The following is a 16,305-nucleotide window of genomic DNA, read 5'->3' on the forward strand; positions in this document are numbered from 1 at the left end:
CTCTCCTCCCTCTCTCTCTCTCCCCCTTTCTGTCTCTCATTGCTATTTTTGACCAAAGCCTGATGGCATACTTGAACCAAACCCCATCGACATTCCACACAGCTTTCTGGCCTTTCTTTCCCCTTTGGTCCACGAAAGGTAGGCTGGGGCTACCTGTCCCCTGCCCAGGGCGCTGCCCGTTTGCTGGCAGAGGCCAGGTCCCGGGCCCACTCCCAAAGGCCTCAGTCTGAAATCCTGACTCCCCTGGGCTCTGCAGCCCTCAGCTGTCTCAGTGGTTCCAAGTCACCCTTCAGTTTCCTCCCAGGTGAGAGGCAGGCCACCTCTGGGAAGTGCAGCAAGCCATCACGGCTAGTAATTCCAGGTCCTCAGTGGGAACAGCGCGGAATTAAGAAAATAGGCTTAAACAGAAAAAGGATGGACTCCGGAGACCTATGCAATGCTGATGGCAAGAACAGAGGGCACTCCCCCCAACCTGCTTTATTTATAGGGCAAAGTGAGGCCATTAGCAAATCAAAGAGATCTCTGATCACATTTCCAAGGCAACCCAAGAATTCTACCAAGTGCAGAAAACCCCCACAATACATAACAACTTCACAAAACAAAGGATAGGACGAGTATAAACAATCCAGCACCACAGCTAACATGAAGGTGTGGAGAAAAAAATAGCCTTTAGCAACTTCACTAAGCAAGTGAGGTGGGGGGTTGGGCAGACGGTCAGCTTACTGCCAGTTCCCCACACCTCTGTCCCCCAAAAACCTAAACTGCAAAGACCCTGTTGGCTTCCGGTCCCCAGCAGGAAGAACACCATCTCCCACCACTACTGTGAAATACGGCCAAGACCACTTGTTCGGCGAGACTGGCTCGGGGACGCAAACTCTGGGCTGGGGAGGATTGGATTCCCCTAAGGTTCCATCTACCGCCCCAGGCCACGGCTCCGGCTGCGGCGGCTCGCCGGGTGTCCCGGCCCTGCACACACTGGCTGGGTGGCCCCGGGTAAGGTCACCCGGCGGCCCTGCTGGCTGCGCAGCAGACGGCGGGAGGGAGGACCTTTCCCAGACGGCCGCTGGGAGCCCCGCGCTGTCTGCAGCACCCAGGCTGCAGGGCGCCAGGTGCCAGGGCACCAGCTGCGGGAAAGCCGGGCGTGCGCCGGCGCCGGTCACGTGACGGGCGCGAGCCCGCGCGGGGACAGGGCCCGGCGCGCGCGGCTCCGCGGGTGACCAGGCGGGCGGGAAGGGGCGGGGCCGCGGGCGGGGCGGCAGGGGCGAGGCGGGCGGGCGGGAGGGGAGGAGTGGAGATGGCGGCGGCGGCGGCTCAGGGGGGCGGGGGCGGGGAGCCCCGGGGAGCAGAGGGGGTCGGCCCGGGGGTCCCGGGGGAGGTGGAGGTGGTGAAGGGGCAGCCGTTCGACGTGGGCCCGCGCTACACGCAGCTGCAGTACATCGGCGAGGGCGCGTACGGCATGGTCAGGTGAGGGGGCGTTCCGGGCAGGGGGCGTCCCGGGCAGGGGGCGTCCCGAGCGGCGGGGGCCGGCTGCCGAGTGTGGCCGGGCGTTGGAGATCTGAGCGTCCTGCGGGACGGGGCTTCGCGGGGCGGGGGGCGTCCCAGCGCGAGGGCCTCGGGGAGCTTTCTGGGGGAGGCAGCACTGCGTGCGTTGCAGGGAGAGGGGGCTTGGAGCCTTGGAACCGGTCATTCTATAACGAAGGGAAGGGCGTCGGAGTATATGGTGGGGGGGGGGGGCTGTGAGGACCTTGGGGACCCTGTAGACATGCGCGAAGTAAAGAGAGTAAGTATGCCCGGGGAGGTTCTATCCTTGGTGAGGAGGCAGTGAAGGACCCTTCTTCGGGGAGAGGATGCCTCGGATTCCCCCAGCGAGGCCTGCCGAGGAGTTTGGGAGAGAAGAGCCGAGCTCAGGGCTGGGCAGGGTGGGGCAGTGCTCTGGGTCTGGGGGCAGGGGCCCGGTGAGCCGTGAGGGTCCGCCAGTGCCTCCCTGTGACTTCTAGAAAGGGTCTGTGAGTGTTCTTCCATCCCCACGGTGTGCTCTGAGCCTTTGTCAACTGGGAGTGGCTCTGCTGCCCGGGTCCCTTGCCCTGATACCGTGCCTGCCTGCCTTATCCCTTCCTCCGGTCCCTCCTGTCACTCCCTCCTCCCTGCGTTTGCCTGGCTGTGCGTCCTCTCATCGCCCAGCCCCTGGACCTCTCTTGGGCAATGGAGCCTGTCATGCGAAGGGGAGGATGAGGGGTCAGGGCAACTGGAATGGGGAGGGTTGAAGAGAGGGGAAGTCAGCGAGCGGTCAGTCTCTTCCTCTCTTTGTGAAGTCATCGAAGGACTGCCTGGCTGGTCCCCAGCTTTCTCCCTGGAGATCCCAGGCCTTCGCAGCAGGAAGGAACCGGCATTGTTTATGACTTGGCCAGAGCCCTCCCTTGTTCCCTCCCTTCCCTGCCCTGGCCTGGGTGGGGCTCCCAGGCCTGGACTCCCCCTTTGTAAGACCCACAGCAACAACACCTCTCTGGCCCTCTCAGCTCGGCCTACGACCACGTACGCAAGACACGCGTGGCCATCAAGAAGATCAGCCCCTTCGAGCATCAGACCTACTGCCAGCGCACGCTGCGCGAGATCCAGATCTTGCTGCGCTTCCACCATGAGAATGTCATCGGCATCCGAGACATCCTCCGGGCACCTACCCTGGAGGCCATGAGGGATGTGTATCCTTCCCCTTGGCCGGGTGGCCGGCCAGGCATGGCCTCAGAGCTGGGCTGGGAGGACATCGGCTTTCTTTCTGTTTCCTTCTTCCCCGGCACCCTCCAAAACAAACCCAGTAAAAGAAACCTTCTAGCAGAAAAGAGGCCACAGAATGTAAGAGGCCTGGGAGGCCTCAGATGAATCCCGGCCTCTGCAGCCAGGCAGGGTGGCCTTGGGCAAGTCTGTTCTCTATGCAGTGCTTCTGGGGGTGGGGGTGGGGGGCTGGCCAAGATGGTCTCCCCGGGAACTTTGTCTCCTGACCTGCGATTCTGTGCTGCGGTCCAGCCTCTGCCCGCAGTCGGTTCTTGTTCAACAGACGGTTCTTTCCCCCTTCTGGGTCCTCAGACTGGAAAGCAAGCAGGCAGGGAGAAAGTGGCCCTTTTCTGAGGGCCTACTATGAGTCAGGTGCAGTGCATGCCCCAGGCAGGGAGAAAGCGGCCCTTTTCTGAGGGCCTACTATGAGTCAGGTGCAGTGCATGCCCAAGGCAGGGAGAAAGCGGCCCTTTTCTGAGGGCCTACTATGAGTCAGGTGCAGTGCATGCCCAAGGCAGGGAGAAAGCGGCCCTTTTCTGAGGGCCTACTATGAGTCCGGTGCAGTGCATGCCCCAGGCAGGAAGAAAGCTGCCCTTTTCTGAGGACCTACTATGAGTCAGGTGCAGTGCATGCCCAAGGCAGGAAGAAAGCGGCCCTTTTCTGAGGACCTACTATGAGTCCGGTGCAGTGCATGCCCAAGGCAGGAAGAAAGCGGCCCTTTTCTGAGGGCCTACTATGAGTCAGGTGCAGTGCATGCCCAAGGCAGGAAGAAAGCGGCCCTTTTCTGAGGGCCTACTATGAATCAGGTGCAGTGCATGCCCCAGGCAGGAAGAAAACGGCCCTTTTCTGAGGGCCTACTATGAGTCAGGTGCAGTGCATGCCCAAGGCTTTGACATTTCTAATTCTGCCTCCCAACTGCCCTGAAATGGGTCTCAGCTCCCTTTTGTAGATAAGGAAATTGAGGCTCAGAACGTTTAAAATCAAGTGCTTCTGTTGCTGTCTCCACCCCTCCCCCAAAAGAGACCCAGTCCTTTCTCTAGGACTTCCCGGTTAGAGCCCCACCTCAGTCACCTGTGGACTTGCACCTTGCCCAGGGTGGGGACAGTTTTGCCTCTGTTGCCCTCCCCCCATATCACTTTCCTAGTTTGTTGTCCACTTCCTGCCTGTCTCTGTTGTTAGCAGCTTTAATACCCGTCACCTCTCCCCTACTCCACCCACCCCCAGTCAGTCCCAGTTCCCCACCCAAGCGTGGGGATTTGTACTGCAGTGTCTGCAGCCCCCGCCACAACTTGTGGGCAGGAAGCCTCCGCACGCACCCGCAGCTTGCTGCATGACCTTAAGCGTCTCGCTGGGTAGGCTCCTCGTCTGTAAAACAGCAGGCAGGCTTGGTCCAGATGTTCTCAGAAGGCCCTTTTGAGGCTGATTCCAAAAGACAGTCCTGCCATTCTGGCAGAGACAAGCCAAGTGACATTTATGTCTGTGTATATAAAATACAAAAGGCATTTACTCCTCTGTCTTCTGATGCGTGGCCAAGCACTCTTTGAGTAGGAGCGTGCTGTTGGGTGTTTCTCCTCATTTGTCCTGCACAAACCATTCCCATAAGGTAGGCATTTATTTTTAAGCAAACATTTATTGCATGCCAGCTGGTATTCATACATTATCTCATTTAACCCTTTCAACAGCCATGTGGCTCAGGCATTTATAATAGCAATGCTAGTTCATGTTTGCTGAACACTTACAATGTGCCAAGCACTGGGCTAGCTGCTTTACATGGGTCGTAGCATCTCATTGTCACAACCACTCCAGAAAGAACCGTTCTTCCCCTTCTCAGATGGGAAGATAGAGGTGCAGACAGGTTGAGGTCAGAAAACCGGTGAGTAGTGCGGTGGGGATTTCAGACACCAACAGGTTAACCCCAGAGCTGCCGCTCTTAACTGGGACGTTCTCCTTCCTCCCGCAGTTTATTGTCCCCATTTTCTCCCACTGGGGAAACTAAGGCCCCAGAACTGAAGTGCTTTTGTTCAAGGCCGCCAGCTCATGATATGGGTCGGCAGGCCTGTTGAGTCCGAGGGGTGCCAGCTGGCGGGACTGTGCAGCCTAGTCACCAAAGCCCGTTCTTCTTAACCAAGCACCTCCCGCTACCCCCACCTGTGGGGTCTCCGGTTCCGTCCTCAGCTACATTGTGCAGGACCTGATGGAGACAGACCTGTACAAGCTGCTCAAAAGCCAGCAGCTGAGCAACGACCACGTCTGCTACTTCCTGTACCAGATCCTGCGGGGCCTCAAGTATATCCACTCAGCCAACGTGCTCCACCGGGATTTAAAGCCCTCCAACCTGCTCATCAACACCACCTGCGACCTTAAGGTCAGAGGACTGGGTGCCTGCTCCCCCTCCGCCCACCTCACCCCACCCCACCCCAGGCTCTGGGGCTTCCATTTGACTGAGTGCTCTGGAGAAGCACAGCGTCGCCAGCACGGGGAACAGCATGGGGAGAGGCGTGGCGAGGTGATTGCTGGGGCCTTGGAGCCCGTGAGCACCAAGCTGAGCAGCCCGGGTTGGATTCCAGATCTGCGATTTTGGCCTGGCCCGGATCGCCGATCCTGAGCATGACCACACCGGCTTTCTGACAGAGTATGTGGCCACACGCTGGTACCGGGCCCCAGAGATCATGCTTAACTCCAAGGTAAGGGGGCCACCCACCCCCAAGGAAGGGGCCAGGTCCAGAATGCCCTGGCGCCACCTCCGGGCCAGGCTGTGACCCCCATGGTGTAGGAAGTCTGCCCGCACCCCCACCCCCGGGCTGTGTCGTGTTACTCTGGTCCTTGGGATCTGGAAAGCTCCCCCAGGCTTCTGCTCTGTGCCTTCCTGAAACTTTGAATCTAGGTTGGGATGGTGGCTTGGCCCAGACGTAAGAGACCTGTCGAGGCTGGCTCAGAAGCCCAGCACTTTCTTCTCCTCCCCAGGGCTACACCAAGTCCATCGACATTTGGTCTGTGGGCTGCATTCTGGCTGAGATGCTCTCCAACCGGCCCATCTTCCCTGGCAAGCACTACCTGGACCAGCTCAACCACATTCTGGGTGAGAGGGGCCTGGCCAGATGATTGGGAGGGCGGTTAGCTTATTGGAGGTGAGATTTCTGTGGGGTCAGGGTTGGGGCGTCTGCGGGAGTCGGATCAGGAGTGCCACCGCATTTGGGGCCCCTAGAGGGTCTCACCTTATCTCAGTGAGGTATAGATATTATCCCATTTGATACATGGGAAAGGCAAGGCTGCACCCCATACTTAGGAGCGCTGGAGCTGAGATTTGAACTCGGGCTGCCAGAATCCAGCCCCCTGGCTTTACCCCCACAGTATTGGCTGGGAGATAGCTGTCAGGGCCTAGATTGGGCTGGTGGAAGCTCTTTGTTCTTGGCTCCTTCTGTTCCCAGAAGGGAGAGAAGATCTCTCACCAAGTCACCTTCCCTGCCTACAGGTATCCTGGGCTCCCCATCCCAGGAGGACCTGAATTGTATCATCAACATGAAGGCCCGAAACTACCTACAGTCTCTGCCCACCAAGACCAAGGTGGCTTGGGCCAAGCTTTTTCCCAAGTCGGACTCCAAAGGTGAGAGAGACATAAGGTCTGATATGGGATAAAAACTGGGTGCATAAGCCCAGCAGCTCCCCTGGGCACAGAGAAGCAAAAATGGTGCTGGGAACGTTCCTATCCTTCCTTTGACCCTCGATTCCGGCCCTTCCCTAGCCCTTGACCTGCTGGACCGGATGTTGACCTTTAACCCCAACAAACGGATCACAGTAGAAGAAGCGCTGGCTCACCCCTACCTGGAGCAGTACTACGACCCCACAGACGAGGTGGGCCGGCCCCCAGCAGCAGGCCTGGTGGGTGAGTGGGTTGGCAGGCATACCTTAGCATCTGGCCTGAGCCTCCCTTCTTTGCCGTCCCAGCCAGTGGCCGAAGAACCTTTCACCTTTGACATGGAGCTGGATGACCTGCCCAAGGAGCGGCTGAAGGAGCTCATATTTCGGGAGACAGCCCGCTTCCAGCCCGGGGCGCTGGAGGCCACCTAACCTGAACAGATGCCTCTGCTCCACGGAGCCTAGTGAGTGCTCCCCACTGCCCACGCACAGATTCGCCCTAAGACCAGGGTCCCCAGCACACCGTACAGTCCAGAGCCTGCTCTGGCGACAGACCTGTGGCCTACCAGTCTTCGCGTCCCGACGCCTGGCCCCCAGCCCCCCGGCCATGCCCAGCCGTCACCAGCCCCGTAGCCATTCTGAGGGACAAAGCCAGATCCTGTCTCTCCCAGTACGGGCAGAGATGCAAGTGGGGCAGTAATTGCTTTGGGAGGAGCTAGCCACGCTCCAGCCTGACCCAGATGCCAAGCGCGCTCACACCTGGAACCCAGGTCAGCAGTTCACACACCCCTGGCGAGCTCTGCAGGGCCCACCCACTGCTCTTCCTCCCTCCTCCAGCCTCCTCTTTCTCTCTCTGCCGGCTGGAGCCTGCTAGAGGGCAGGCAGGTCCCAGTCCCAGCTGTGACTCCGAGTAAGAGCTGCACGCTATTGCGCAGGACACCTCCTCTCTGCGCCCCGGTTTCCCAAAACCAGTCCTGAGAATGAGAGCAAACAACACTGAGCGTTGTTCTAAGAGCTTTAGTGTATGAGCTCATTGAACCCTTACAGCAGGGCCACGAGAGAGGTATTCATGTTGTCCCCATTTACAGGTGGGGACACTGAGACACATCTCATTCAACGTTGAGGGTAAAAGGACAGAAGCCAAGGTCAGGGCTCTGGCAGGGCTCAGGGGTGTTAATGGCTCCTCTCCTGCACACCTTTTTTGTCTAGGCCCTGCCTCCTGCCTGCCCCTTTCCTGCTGGACTGTTGGAAAATGGACACTGTGCCCAGCCTGGACCCTGGCAGCTCCGATCAGGGCAGAGGGCAGGCCTGGCCGCCTTCCCTCGCTTTGCTCAGGCCCCTGCTTTAGGCAGGCCACGCCTCCCTCCTCCCTGCTCCCCAGGACCCCGAGCCCTCCCCCTCAGGACCCGCAGAGCTCAGGTGGCCCCAAAGCAAACTCCCCTCCGCTGCTCTGCCTTCCTCTCGACCCCACTGTCCCAGGCTCCGATAGTTCCAGAACCAAAGGGCTCCTCTGGCTGCCCTGTGGCATACTGAAGGGGTGGGGAGGACGGGACACTGAATAGGGACTCAGGGCCAGCCCTGCCCCGCTCACCTCACTAAAACATTCCGAAGGCTCAAGGGCTAGCACCCCTGAGGAGCAGGGCCCTGCCTAAACCCCCTTCCCCTACGCTGCCACATCTCACGTTCTTGCTGCTTCCGTGTGTGGGTGCACAGAGGTGGGGGTGGGGGCTGTGGGGAGCCCGGGGCCCCGCCCACCCCTGTGCCTGTAGCTAATATATAAATATAGATGTGTCTATGGTAGCTCTGGCTCTGTCTGTGTTTGCCGATGCGTGTCCCTTCCCACTGCTGCTCAGAAGACGGACACCCCAGCCCCCCACTTCCCAGCTGCGGCATTATGCCAACCTGGGGCTCCCCAGCTGCCCAGGGTCCAGGTGGAAGTGTAAGGAGCTCCAGATTCATGGACAGAGTGGGGTCGGTGTTCCCCTTAGTCACTGTCCTCTCCCCTCTCTAATGTCTTCCTAACTGGCTGGGTGACTCGGGCACCTTACGCACCCCTGGGTTTTCTGGAAATGACAAGGGCGGAGTGTCGTGTCCCCCAGCCACACGCACAGGTGCTAAGGGTGAAGGTTAAAGCAGCCCTGGGGCGGGGCTGACCCCCCCAGTGTGGCCAGGGAGAGCGGGCGCTGGGGTTTGGGAAGGGGCTGGGATGTGAGGGCCGGAGCGGCCTGGCCTGTCCTCCTGCCTCTGCCCCATCCCCAGCGGAGCCCTGCAGGCTGGCCCTGGGCCAGCAGCAGGCTCAGCCGGTCCCAGGGGCGTGGTGGTGACCAGCGCTGGAGCCAGCCTACATCAGTCAGGCAGGCAGTCAGCAGAGCAGCACCATTCACCTTCCCCGGGGACAGTGGAGCGCAGGCATCCAGGGCCGGAGCAGGGAGCAGGGCTGGCCATGAGCCCCCTGCTGTACTACGGCCTGCCGGTCCTGGGCAGCTATGTCATGCTCTCCGTCTTCTTCCTGCGCCGGCCTCGCCTGCTGCACGCACCTTGGGCTCCGGCCTTCTGTGCCCAGTTGGCAGCCCACCGGGGAGGTGAGCTGGGGAGTGGGGGTTGGCTGCTGAGGGTGGAGGAAGGAGAGCAGCACGTGTGCCCGGCGGACAGCTGAGGGGCAGGCCTGAGGGGCTGGCAGAAAGAGGGCAGAGACCCAGGTGGGAGCAGCGCGGGATGTGGAATGAGGAAGAAGGAGCTGTTAAACCCGGACAGACGGATGAGGAGCCCTGGGGGGCAGGAGAAGGAGGGAGGCCAGGCCCGGGACCCACACAGCTGCCCCATGCAGGATCTGGAGAGAGGCTGGAGAACACGATGGAGGCTTTGGAGAAGTGAGTGTGCCTGCCCAGCCCAGCTGCTGGGTGAGATCGTGCTAGCTGTACACTGCATGAGGCCACGGGTGCCGTGTCTGTCCTCGCCCTGGTGACTGGACCCCCTCCCGGGGCATCACACAGCCTGCTTCTTCGCCTTAAATCCTGCCTCCTGCCTTGTGTCCTAACCTCCCCAGCGCCCACACCCCACTGACCTTTGCCCCCACAGCTCCGTGGCCCAGCGATCAGACCTCCTGGAGCTTGACTGCCAGCTGACTCGGGAAGGCGTGGTGGTGGTGTCCCACGACCAGAACCTGTCCCGCCAGTCGGGCGTGAACAGGGACGTGAGCAGCCTGGACTTTGAGGTGGGCCTTGCGCCAAACCCCCACCCAGCGGTGGCGCTCAGCCGGTCGGCAGGGGTTAGGCAGAGCCGATACCCCCACCCAGCGGTGGCGCTCAGCCGGTCGGCAGGGGTTAGGCAGAGCCGATACCCCCACCCAGCGGTGGCGTTCAGCCGGTCGGCAGGGGTTAGGCAGAGCCGATACCCCCACCCAGCGGTGGCGCTCAGCCGGTCGGCAGGGGTTAGGCAGAACCGATACCTGATTAATAACCGGCGAACCGGGTGTTAAAATGGCACTTGTCATCGGGGTTCTAAGGAGGAGGCCTGGGCAGCCCCCCAATGTGGAAATCACAAATGTACATTCCTTACCCTTTTTTAACGTTCATCGGCACAACAGCGTATTCTAAGCGCTTGTAGTCATGTTCATTCCATCCATGGGTGAAAAAAACTCAACGGAACTGTGCTTGTAATATTTATTCATTTCATCAAACTCATTATACCTTTGATGAAATACTACATTTTAATTCCCTCGTGTTTGTTACTTCAGTAAACAGACATAATGTAAAGAGAAAAAGTGCCAAGCAACCGGGGGGGACAAGCTGTCATTGGAAGTATCTTAAATAACAGTTTTGTTTTGTTTTTGCCAGATATTAGTTAATATTTTTTCATTAATATATATATTTTTCCTTTTCTGGCAGAGAGAGAGAGTCAGAGAGAGGGACAGATAGGGACAGACAGACAGGAAGGGAGAGAGATGAGAAGCATCAATTCTTCTTGCAGTTCCTTAGTTCATTGATTGATTTCTCATATGCACCTGACTGGGGGGCTACAGCAGACCGAGTAACCCCTTGCTCAAGCCACTGAACTTGGGCTCAAGCTGGTAAGCCTTGCTCAAACCCGATGAGCCCGTGCTCAAGCTGGCGACCTCAGGGTCTTGAACCTGGGTCCTCCACATCCCAGTCTGATGTTCTATCCACTGCACCACCGCCTGGTCAGGCTCATTAATATTTTTAAACTCTTACAATCTAGTTTTGTCTACCTCTTTTATTGTTCTTATTTAAATATTAAATGCATGAAATGATAAACTACTTTCGGTATATCTCTTTTTTATATATACTTAAAATGGTCATTAGGGCAGAGAGTGGTTGTTAAGTTATTTGAACCCCAGCACTGGCCCCGTCATGCCCGGGAGCCTCCACACGAGTCTCCTGGTGACACTCCCTGCTTTCCCAGGAGCTGCCCCTTTACAAGGAGGAGCTGGAGATTTACTTCTCTCCTGGTAAGAGTGTGGGCCCTGGGCTGCGCCAGCCTGAGGGGAGTCCTGGCCTCAGCCTCTGCCCTCTCTGCTCCTCTGGGTCTGGCCCCTCTTCCCCTGGGCTCTTACCCCCGCCTCCCCAGTCCTCCTCTGACCCCTCTGCTCGCCCCGCCCAGGGCACTTCGCACACGGGTCAGACAGGCGCATGGTGCGTCTAGAGGACGTGTTCCAGAGGTTCCCTCGGACGCCCATGAGCGTGGAGGTCAAAGGGGAGAACGATAAGCTCATTCACCAGGTGGTGCTGTGGACAGGGAGGACGGGGTGGGGGCAGGCCTGGAGAGGGGCCTAACTCCCCTTCCTGCTCCTTCCAGATAGCCAGCTTGGTGAAGCACTTTGACCGCAGTGAAATCACCATCTGGGCCTCAGAGAAGAACTCGGTCATGAAGAAGTGCAAGGCTGCTGTGAGTCCCTTCTCCCTTCCTGCTCTAAGGAGGAGGGGGGGGGGAGAAGAGGAGGAGGAGGAGGAGGAGGAGGAGGAGCCGGAGCCCAGAACAACCTGGGGGGCCTAGGCTAGAGGGGTCTGGGGAGTTCTGGAGGACTTGGAGAGGCGAGGTGGTGGAGGAGATACGTGAGCAAAATCATGCTGACGAGAACGGCGAGGCTGCAGTTAGGCCTTAAGCACTGGGCCAAGATGTGGCCTTGATCCTGCAAGTTGTAGGGCTTCCTGAATGTCCAAAAACTCGTTCCCCTGCAGCGCAGGCCTCTCTGCTTCCCCAGTAGACCGACTCCCTTCTCACCTGCCCTTGCCTCCAGAACCCCGCGATGCCGTTCTCCTTCACCATGTCCAGAGCCTTCCGGCTGTTACTGCTGTATTACCTGGGTCTGCTGCCCTTCGTTCCTATCCCCGAGAGGTTCTTCCTCTGCTTCCTGCCTACCATCATCAACAGGTGCCCACAGGGTCCCCCACCGCCCTTCTCCATCCACGCCCAGGCTTCCAGCTGCTTTGGTCCTCAGAAAAACACCCCCATCTTGAGCTTCATTTTGTAGGGTCCCCAGCTCCCCTCAGGATACCCCTCCCCCCGGGTGCTTTGAAGATAGTGGTTCTCACCCAGCATTCATGAATACTATGGGGACCGTGAATGGCCTGAAATTCAGTGCAAACGTGTACTGATGTGGATGGAGTTTTACAACACGGGGTTCCTTTATTCATCCATTCATCCAACAGATAGTTATTGAATGTCTAATCTGTTCCAGGTGCAGTTACGCTAGTAAAGAAGACCAATGTGGGTGGGTTAAGGCCCTCAGCTTGCAGGGGTCTCCAAACTTTTTACACAGGGGGCCAGTTCACTGTCCCTCAGACCATTGGAGGGCTGCCAAATACAGTGGTCCTCTCACTGACCACCAATGAAAGAGGTGCCCCTTCCAGAAGTGCAGTGGGGGCTGGATAAATGGCCTCAGGGGGCCGCATTGCGGCCCGCGGGCTGTAGTTTGGGGACGCCTGGTAGAGTCTGGCTAGAGACAGATGTTAATTAATTATAGCACCACTCTGATTCTCAAAAGGAAAAGCAGGTGTTTTCCTGTTGGGAGACAAGGACTAACAAAGTAGCATCTGGGTAAAGTATCAGGAATTTGGATACTTCCCCACTCATTCGCAGGCTGGCCCCGCCCTTGGCTTCCCGGGAACTTCCCTCTGGTGGCCCGGCTTTCTGCTCAGCTCTGCTGTCTGAAGGGAGGCTCCCAGCCAGCCCCCACGATCCTTTGCTACAAAGACATCATTATACTAAAGAACTTAGTGCACATGACTTTTTATACAGGATCGACAGTGTTCTCACATCCTTTAGTTAGTTGAACTTGACTTTGCAGCACTCCCAGGGGGTGCAGGAATCATGACCCCATGGGACCCAGGGCGAGTCTGAGGCTCTGAGAGGGTGTGTGACTTACTCCAGGTCATACAGTCAGAAGTACAGAGCCTGGTTTGCCCAGGGTCGGACTCCAAAGCCTGTCCTGGGACATTCGGAAGTTCTTAAAGTCACCCCTGGAAAGGGACAATTAGGGGCAGGTAGCCGACCCATTAAACACCGTCTGGTCTCAGGAAGCTGGTCAGGCCCAACCAGGAGGACGTCCAGATGGCCCCCAAGCAAACTCCCCTCCACTGCTCTGCCTTCCTCTCGACCCCAGCTGTCCCAGTCTCCGACAAAGGGCTCTGGCTGCCCTGTGACATACTGAAGGGGTGGTGGGGGCGGGACACTGAAGAGGCCTGAGCTGGATTTCAGTCCTTGCCTCACCACAGACTTGCTAGGTGACGTCAGGCAAGTTGCCGTAGCTCTCCTGGATTCGGTTTCCTCTTCTGTAAGATGGGGAGGGTCGCACCCCCTCAGAGGATAGAGTCCAGGACTTTGGAGTAGAATCTCACTGAACAATGTGTGAAATGTTGGGGCAACCGCACAGGTTCCTCTAGAGGCGGTAGGGTTCACCAGATAGGGATGACCGCTCCCCTCCCCCCACTCCGCCCTCACTGCCGCTCCCGTGACAGAGAGGGACCCATGGACTGACCACGGTACCATCTCTCCACAGGACCTACTTCCCGTTCTCCTGCCCTCCGCTGAACCGGCTGGCAGCTGTGGTTTCCAAATGGTGAGGTGGGCGGGAAGGCCAGATGGAGCGTCCCCATAGAGACCCGCCTCTGGCCTTCTCCTCAGCCCCTTCGTCATGGCCTCTGCCATCCCCCTCCCTCCCAGGTTGATCATGAGGAAGAGCCTGATCCAGCACCTGGAGCAGCGAGGAGTGCAGGTGAGGCTTGACCACGCCCCCTCAGTCCAGAGCGTGGGCCTCGCACACAGCGTTCTGATCATAGCTCCGCCACTGCGTAGCCGGGTGCCTTGCACAGGTCACCTTCTGAGTCTTGGCTTTTTCGTCTATAAATGGGGCTAAAGGTGTCTTTAACTATTCTGGATTGGATGTGTAACTGGTACTTAGTAAGGGCTTAATATTTGCTAGCATTCGATGAGGTGCTGGACTGTCCTGACCCCTGATGAAGGGGGCTGGCCAAACGCCGGAGAAAACAGCCCTGCCCACCTCCTCCCATTCCCCTGAGCATCAACGTTTTTCTTTTTTTAGATCTTATTAATTTTAGAGAGAGGAGAGTGATAAATGGGGGGAGAAGGGGGAAGCATCAACTCACAGTAGTTGCTTCTCATATGTGCCTTGACCAGGCAAGCCTGGGGTTTTGAACCCCTGACCTCAGCGTTCCAGGTCAACACTTTATCCACTGCGCCACCAGGGGCCCAGCTGAGCATCAACTTTGACCCAGTCATTTAAATAGCAAAACGTTGTTGAGAATATGTTCCAGGCACTGTGGTTCTGAGGACGGAGTAGGAAGTTTACCACAGGGGCAGAGGGAGGGAATGGTGCAGGCTGTCCCGGGGCAGCTCATGGACAGAGAGGAAGCAGGTGCAGTGGTCCGTGGGGTCAGAGAAGGCCTGGAAGAAGTGAGGATCTGACTTAAGGGCAGGGGCGAGGGAGAGCATCTCAGACAGGAGGCTCCGCCTGTTGGCAGGCCCAGAGAAGCGAGAGGCCATGGAGGCTGAGAAAACGGGAGGGGTTCCACCAAGCCGCAGTCTGGAGCATAGGGGGAGCCAGAGAAGGCAGCCCACGGACCTTAGTGAGGAACATGGTCCCAAAGGAAGGGAAGCTTTTGAAGGAAGAGACCTGATCCAATTGAGAGTTCTTGAGTGAGGGTCACCCCAGCCACCATGTGGCGAAGCAATTGTAGGTGCAATTGTAAACGTAGAGAGTTAACTCGCGGACAAGCCATGGTCTGGATGTGGGTAAGGATGACACAGCTCTCAGATCAGCCCTCCCACTCCTTGGGGCTTCACCACAACTCTAGGAGGCTGAACCATAACTCTCTGGTGTCACACAGTAAGGCAGAGGAGAGTTCCAAAGGAAAAAAAAAAGAAGAAAAACAAACAAACAAAAAGACAGAGTGTCCAGTGACTTGCCCAGAGTACAAATCCCATCCCACCTAGATCAGTGCCCACAGGGAAGCATCAGGAGTCAGGGGAGATGCAGAGCCACAGCAGGTGCGGGCAGGCTGCGAGGCACTGGGCTGCCCCTAGTCCACAGCCAGCTCTCCCAGGGGAAGGTGCGCCCTGATTTGAGCATTAGATGATTTCCCTGGTGTATAGACTTCTACCTCAGCCAATTTCAGGATACCAGCATGAAGTCACTGAACACAGAGTTGGGAAGAGACGGGAAGTAGTACATCGTTACAGACTATTTCCATCATACACATTGGACACTGGACAGACATAAATACTTCCAGAGCCTGGCCTGTGGTGGCGCAGTGGATAAAGCGTCAACCTGGAATGCTGAAGTCACTGGTTCGAGACCCTGGGCTTGCCTGGTCAAGGCACATATGGGAGTTGATGCTTCCTGCTCCTCCCCCCACCCTCTGTCTCTTTCTCTCCTCTCTCTCTAAAAAAAAAAAAAAAAAAATTGTTAAAAAAATCTAAAAAAATAAAAATAAATACCTCCAGAGCATAGGTGATAGTAAAATGTAGTTAAACCATTAGGAAGTAGTGAGTTTTTAGTATTTATTACCTTTGTTTTTAATATAATTTATTGAATTGCAAGTTTATGTAATTTAATATTTAATAAAACCAATTTGCAAAATATCTGAAAATATCAGCTCCCCAGCATACCACCGCTGGGCAGTCTTCACGGAGGGGAGCTCTGACCACCTGGATGCAAGGGAGAGCTCCAGGTGAAGGGGTGTGGAAACTACAAGCCCCTTGTTCCCCACTCAGGTGGTATTTTGGTGCCTTAATGAAGAGTCAGATTTTGAAGTGGCCTACGGTCTGGGGGCCACGGGGGTCATGACTGACTATCCCACTGCCCTGCGGCGCTACCTGGACAACCGCCGTGGAGCAGCTGCCCGCCTCTCCTGAGCCGGAGGCCCTTGCCCTCTCTGTTTCTCCTTCCCAATAAATATTTTCTATTCAGTTGAGGCTTTTCTGTGAGGGTTTTTTGTGTGTTTGGAGGGGGGTTGTTGGAGATCCTAGAAAACTCCAAAGATGGCAGCCTAGGACAGAAGAGGCCAGCCTAAGGCCAGAGACTGGGGCCCTTGCTAGCCTGAGCCACTGGTTCCGCCACATTCCAGACCCGAGAGGAATGCCACACCCTGTGCCAGCTTGGTCTCCACTCTCCTCCAGGACGTCCCTTCAGAGCCACATATAATGATTCCATTCTTCTGGGGCCATTAACAGCACCAACCACACAGCAAGGGACTTGACTTGCCCCCGTGGGTCTCTTCACCTGGCTGCAGAGGGTGGGCATGGTCGCACGGCAGAATTCACAGCCATTCCAACCTTCCACTGCTATGCTTCCTACTCTGGAAGCTGTCCGGATCCTCAGCCCTCGGGCCCTGGTACAAAACGTGTATTGACTACCCTAGG

The 16,305-nt window shown here is 57.3% G+C and overlaps 2 protein-coding genes across 3 annotated transcripts; both read left to right on the forward strand.

Annotated features, from left to right (window-relative positions):
- The first annotated feature begins 1,294 nt into the window (after nucleotides 1–1,294).
- On the forward strand, nucleotides 1,295–8,205 carry MAPK3 (mitogen-activated protein kinase 3). The gene is made up of 9 exons (XM_066383196.1): nucleotides 1,295–1,464; nucleotides 2,517–2,699; nucleotides 4,945–5,134; nucleotides 5,337–5,453; nucleotides 5,734–5,848; nucleotides 6,242–6,373; nucleotides 6,512–6,621; nucleotides 6,715–6,869; nucleotides 7,615–8,205. The coding sequence occupies exons 1-8, from the start codon at nucleotides 1,295–1,297 to the stop codon at nucleotides 6,835–6,837; spliced, it is 1,140 nt and encodes a 379-aa protein (XP_066239293.1). The 3' UTR covers nucleotides 6,838–6,869; nucleotides 7,615–8,205.
- A 376-nt stretch (nucleotides 8,206–8,581) lies between these two features.
- GDPD3 (glycerophosphodiester phosphodiesterase domain containing 3) lies at nucleotides 8,582–15,852 on the forward strand. 2 transcript variants are annotated; one of them, XM_066383198.1, is made up of 10 exons: nucleotides 8,582–8,987; nucleotides 9,233–9,275; nucleotides 9,484–9,619; nucleotides 10,828–10,873; nucleotides 11,026–11,144; nucleotides 11,221–11,310; nucleotides 11,698–11,796; nucleotides 13,424–13,483; nucleotides 13,588–13,639; nucleotides 15,658–15,852. In XM_066383198.1, exons 1-10 carry the CDS (start codon nucleotides 8,849–8,851, stop codon nucleotides 15,675–15,677), a joined length of 804 nt encoding a protein of 267 aa, XP_066239295.1. In that variant the 5' UTR covers nucleotides 8,582–8,848; the 3' UTR covers nucleotides 15,678–15,852. The 2 variants fall into 2 exon arrangements, with proteins under 2 accessions (XP_066239295.1, XP_066239294.1); XM_066383197.1 differs by having other exon boundaries at nucleotides 8,585–8,987; nucleotides 11,663–11,796.
- The last annotated feature ends 453 nt before the right edge of the window (nucleotides 15,853–16,305 follow it).

Source organism: Saccopteryx leptura, chromosome 4, assembly GCF_036850995.1.
Source record: "Saccopteryx leptura isolate mSacLep1 chromosome 4, mSacLep1_pri_phased_curated, whole genome shotgun sequence".
In the NCBI taxonomy this organism is placed as follows: domain Eukaryota; kingdom Metazoa; phylum Chordata; class Mammalia; order Chiroptera; family Emballonuridae; genus Saccopteryx; species Saccopteryx leptura.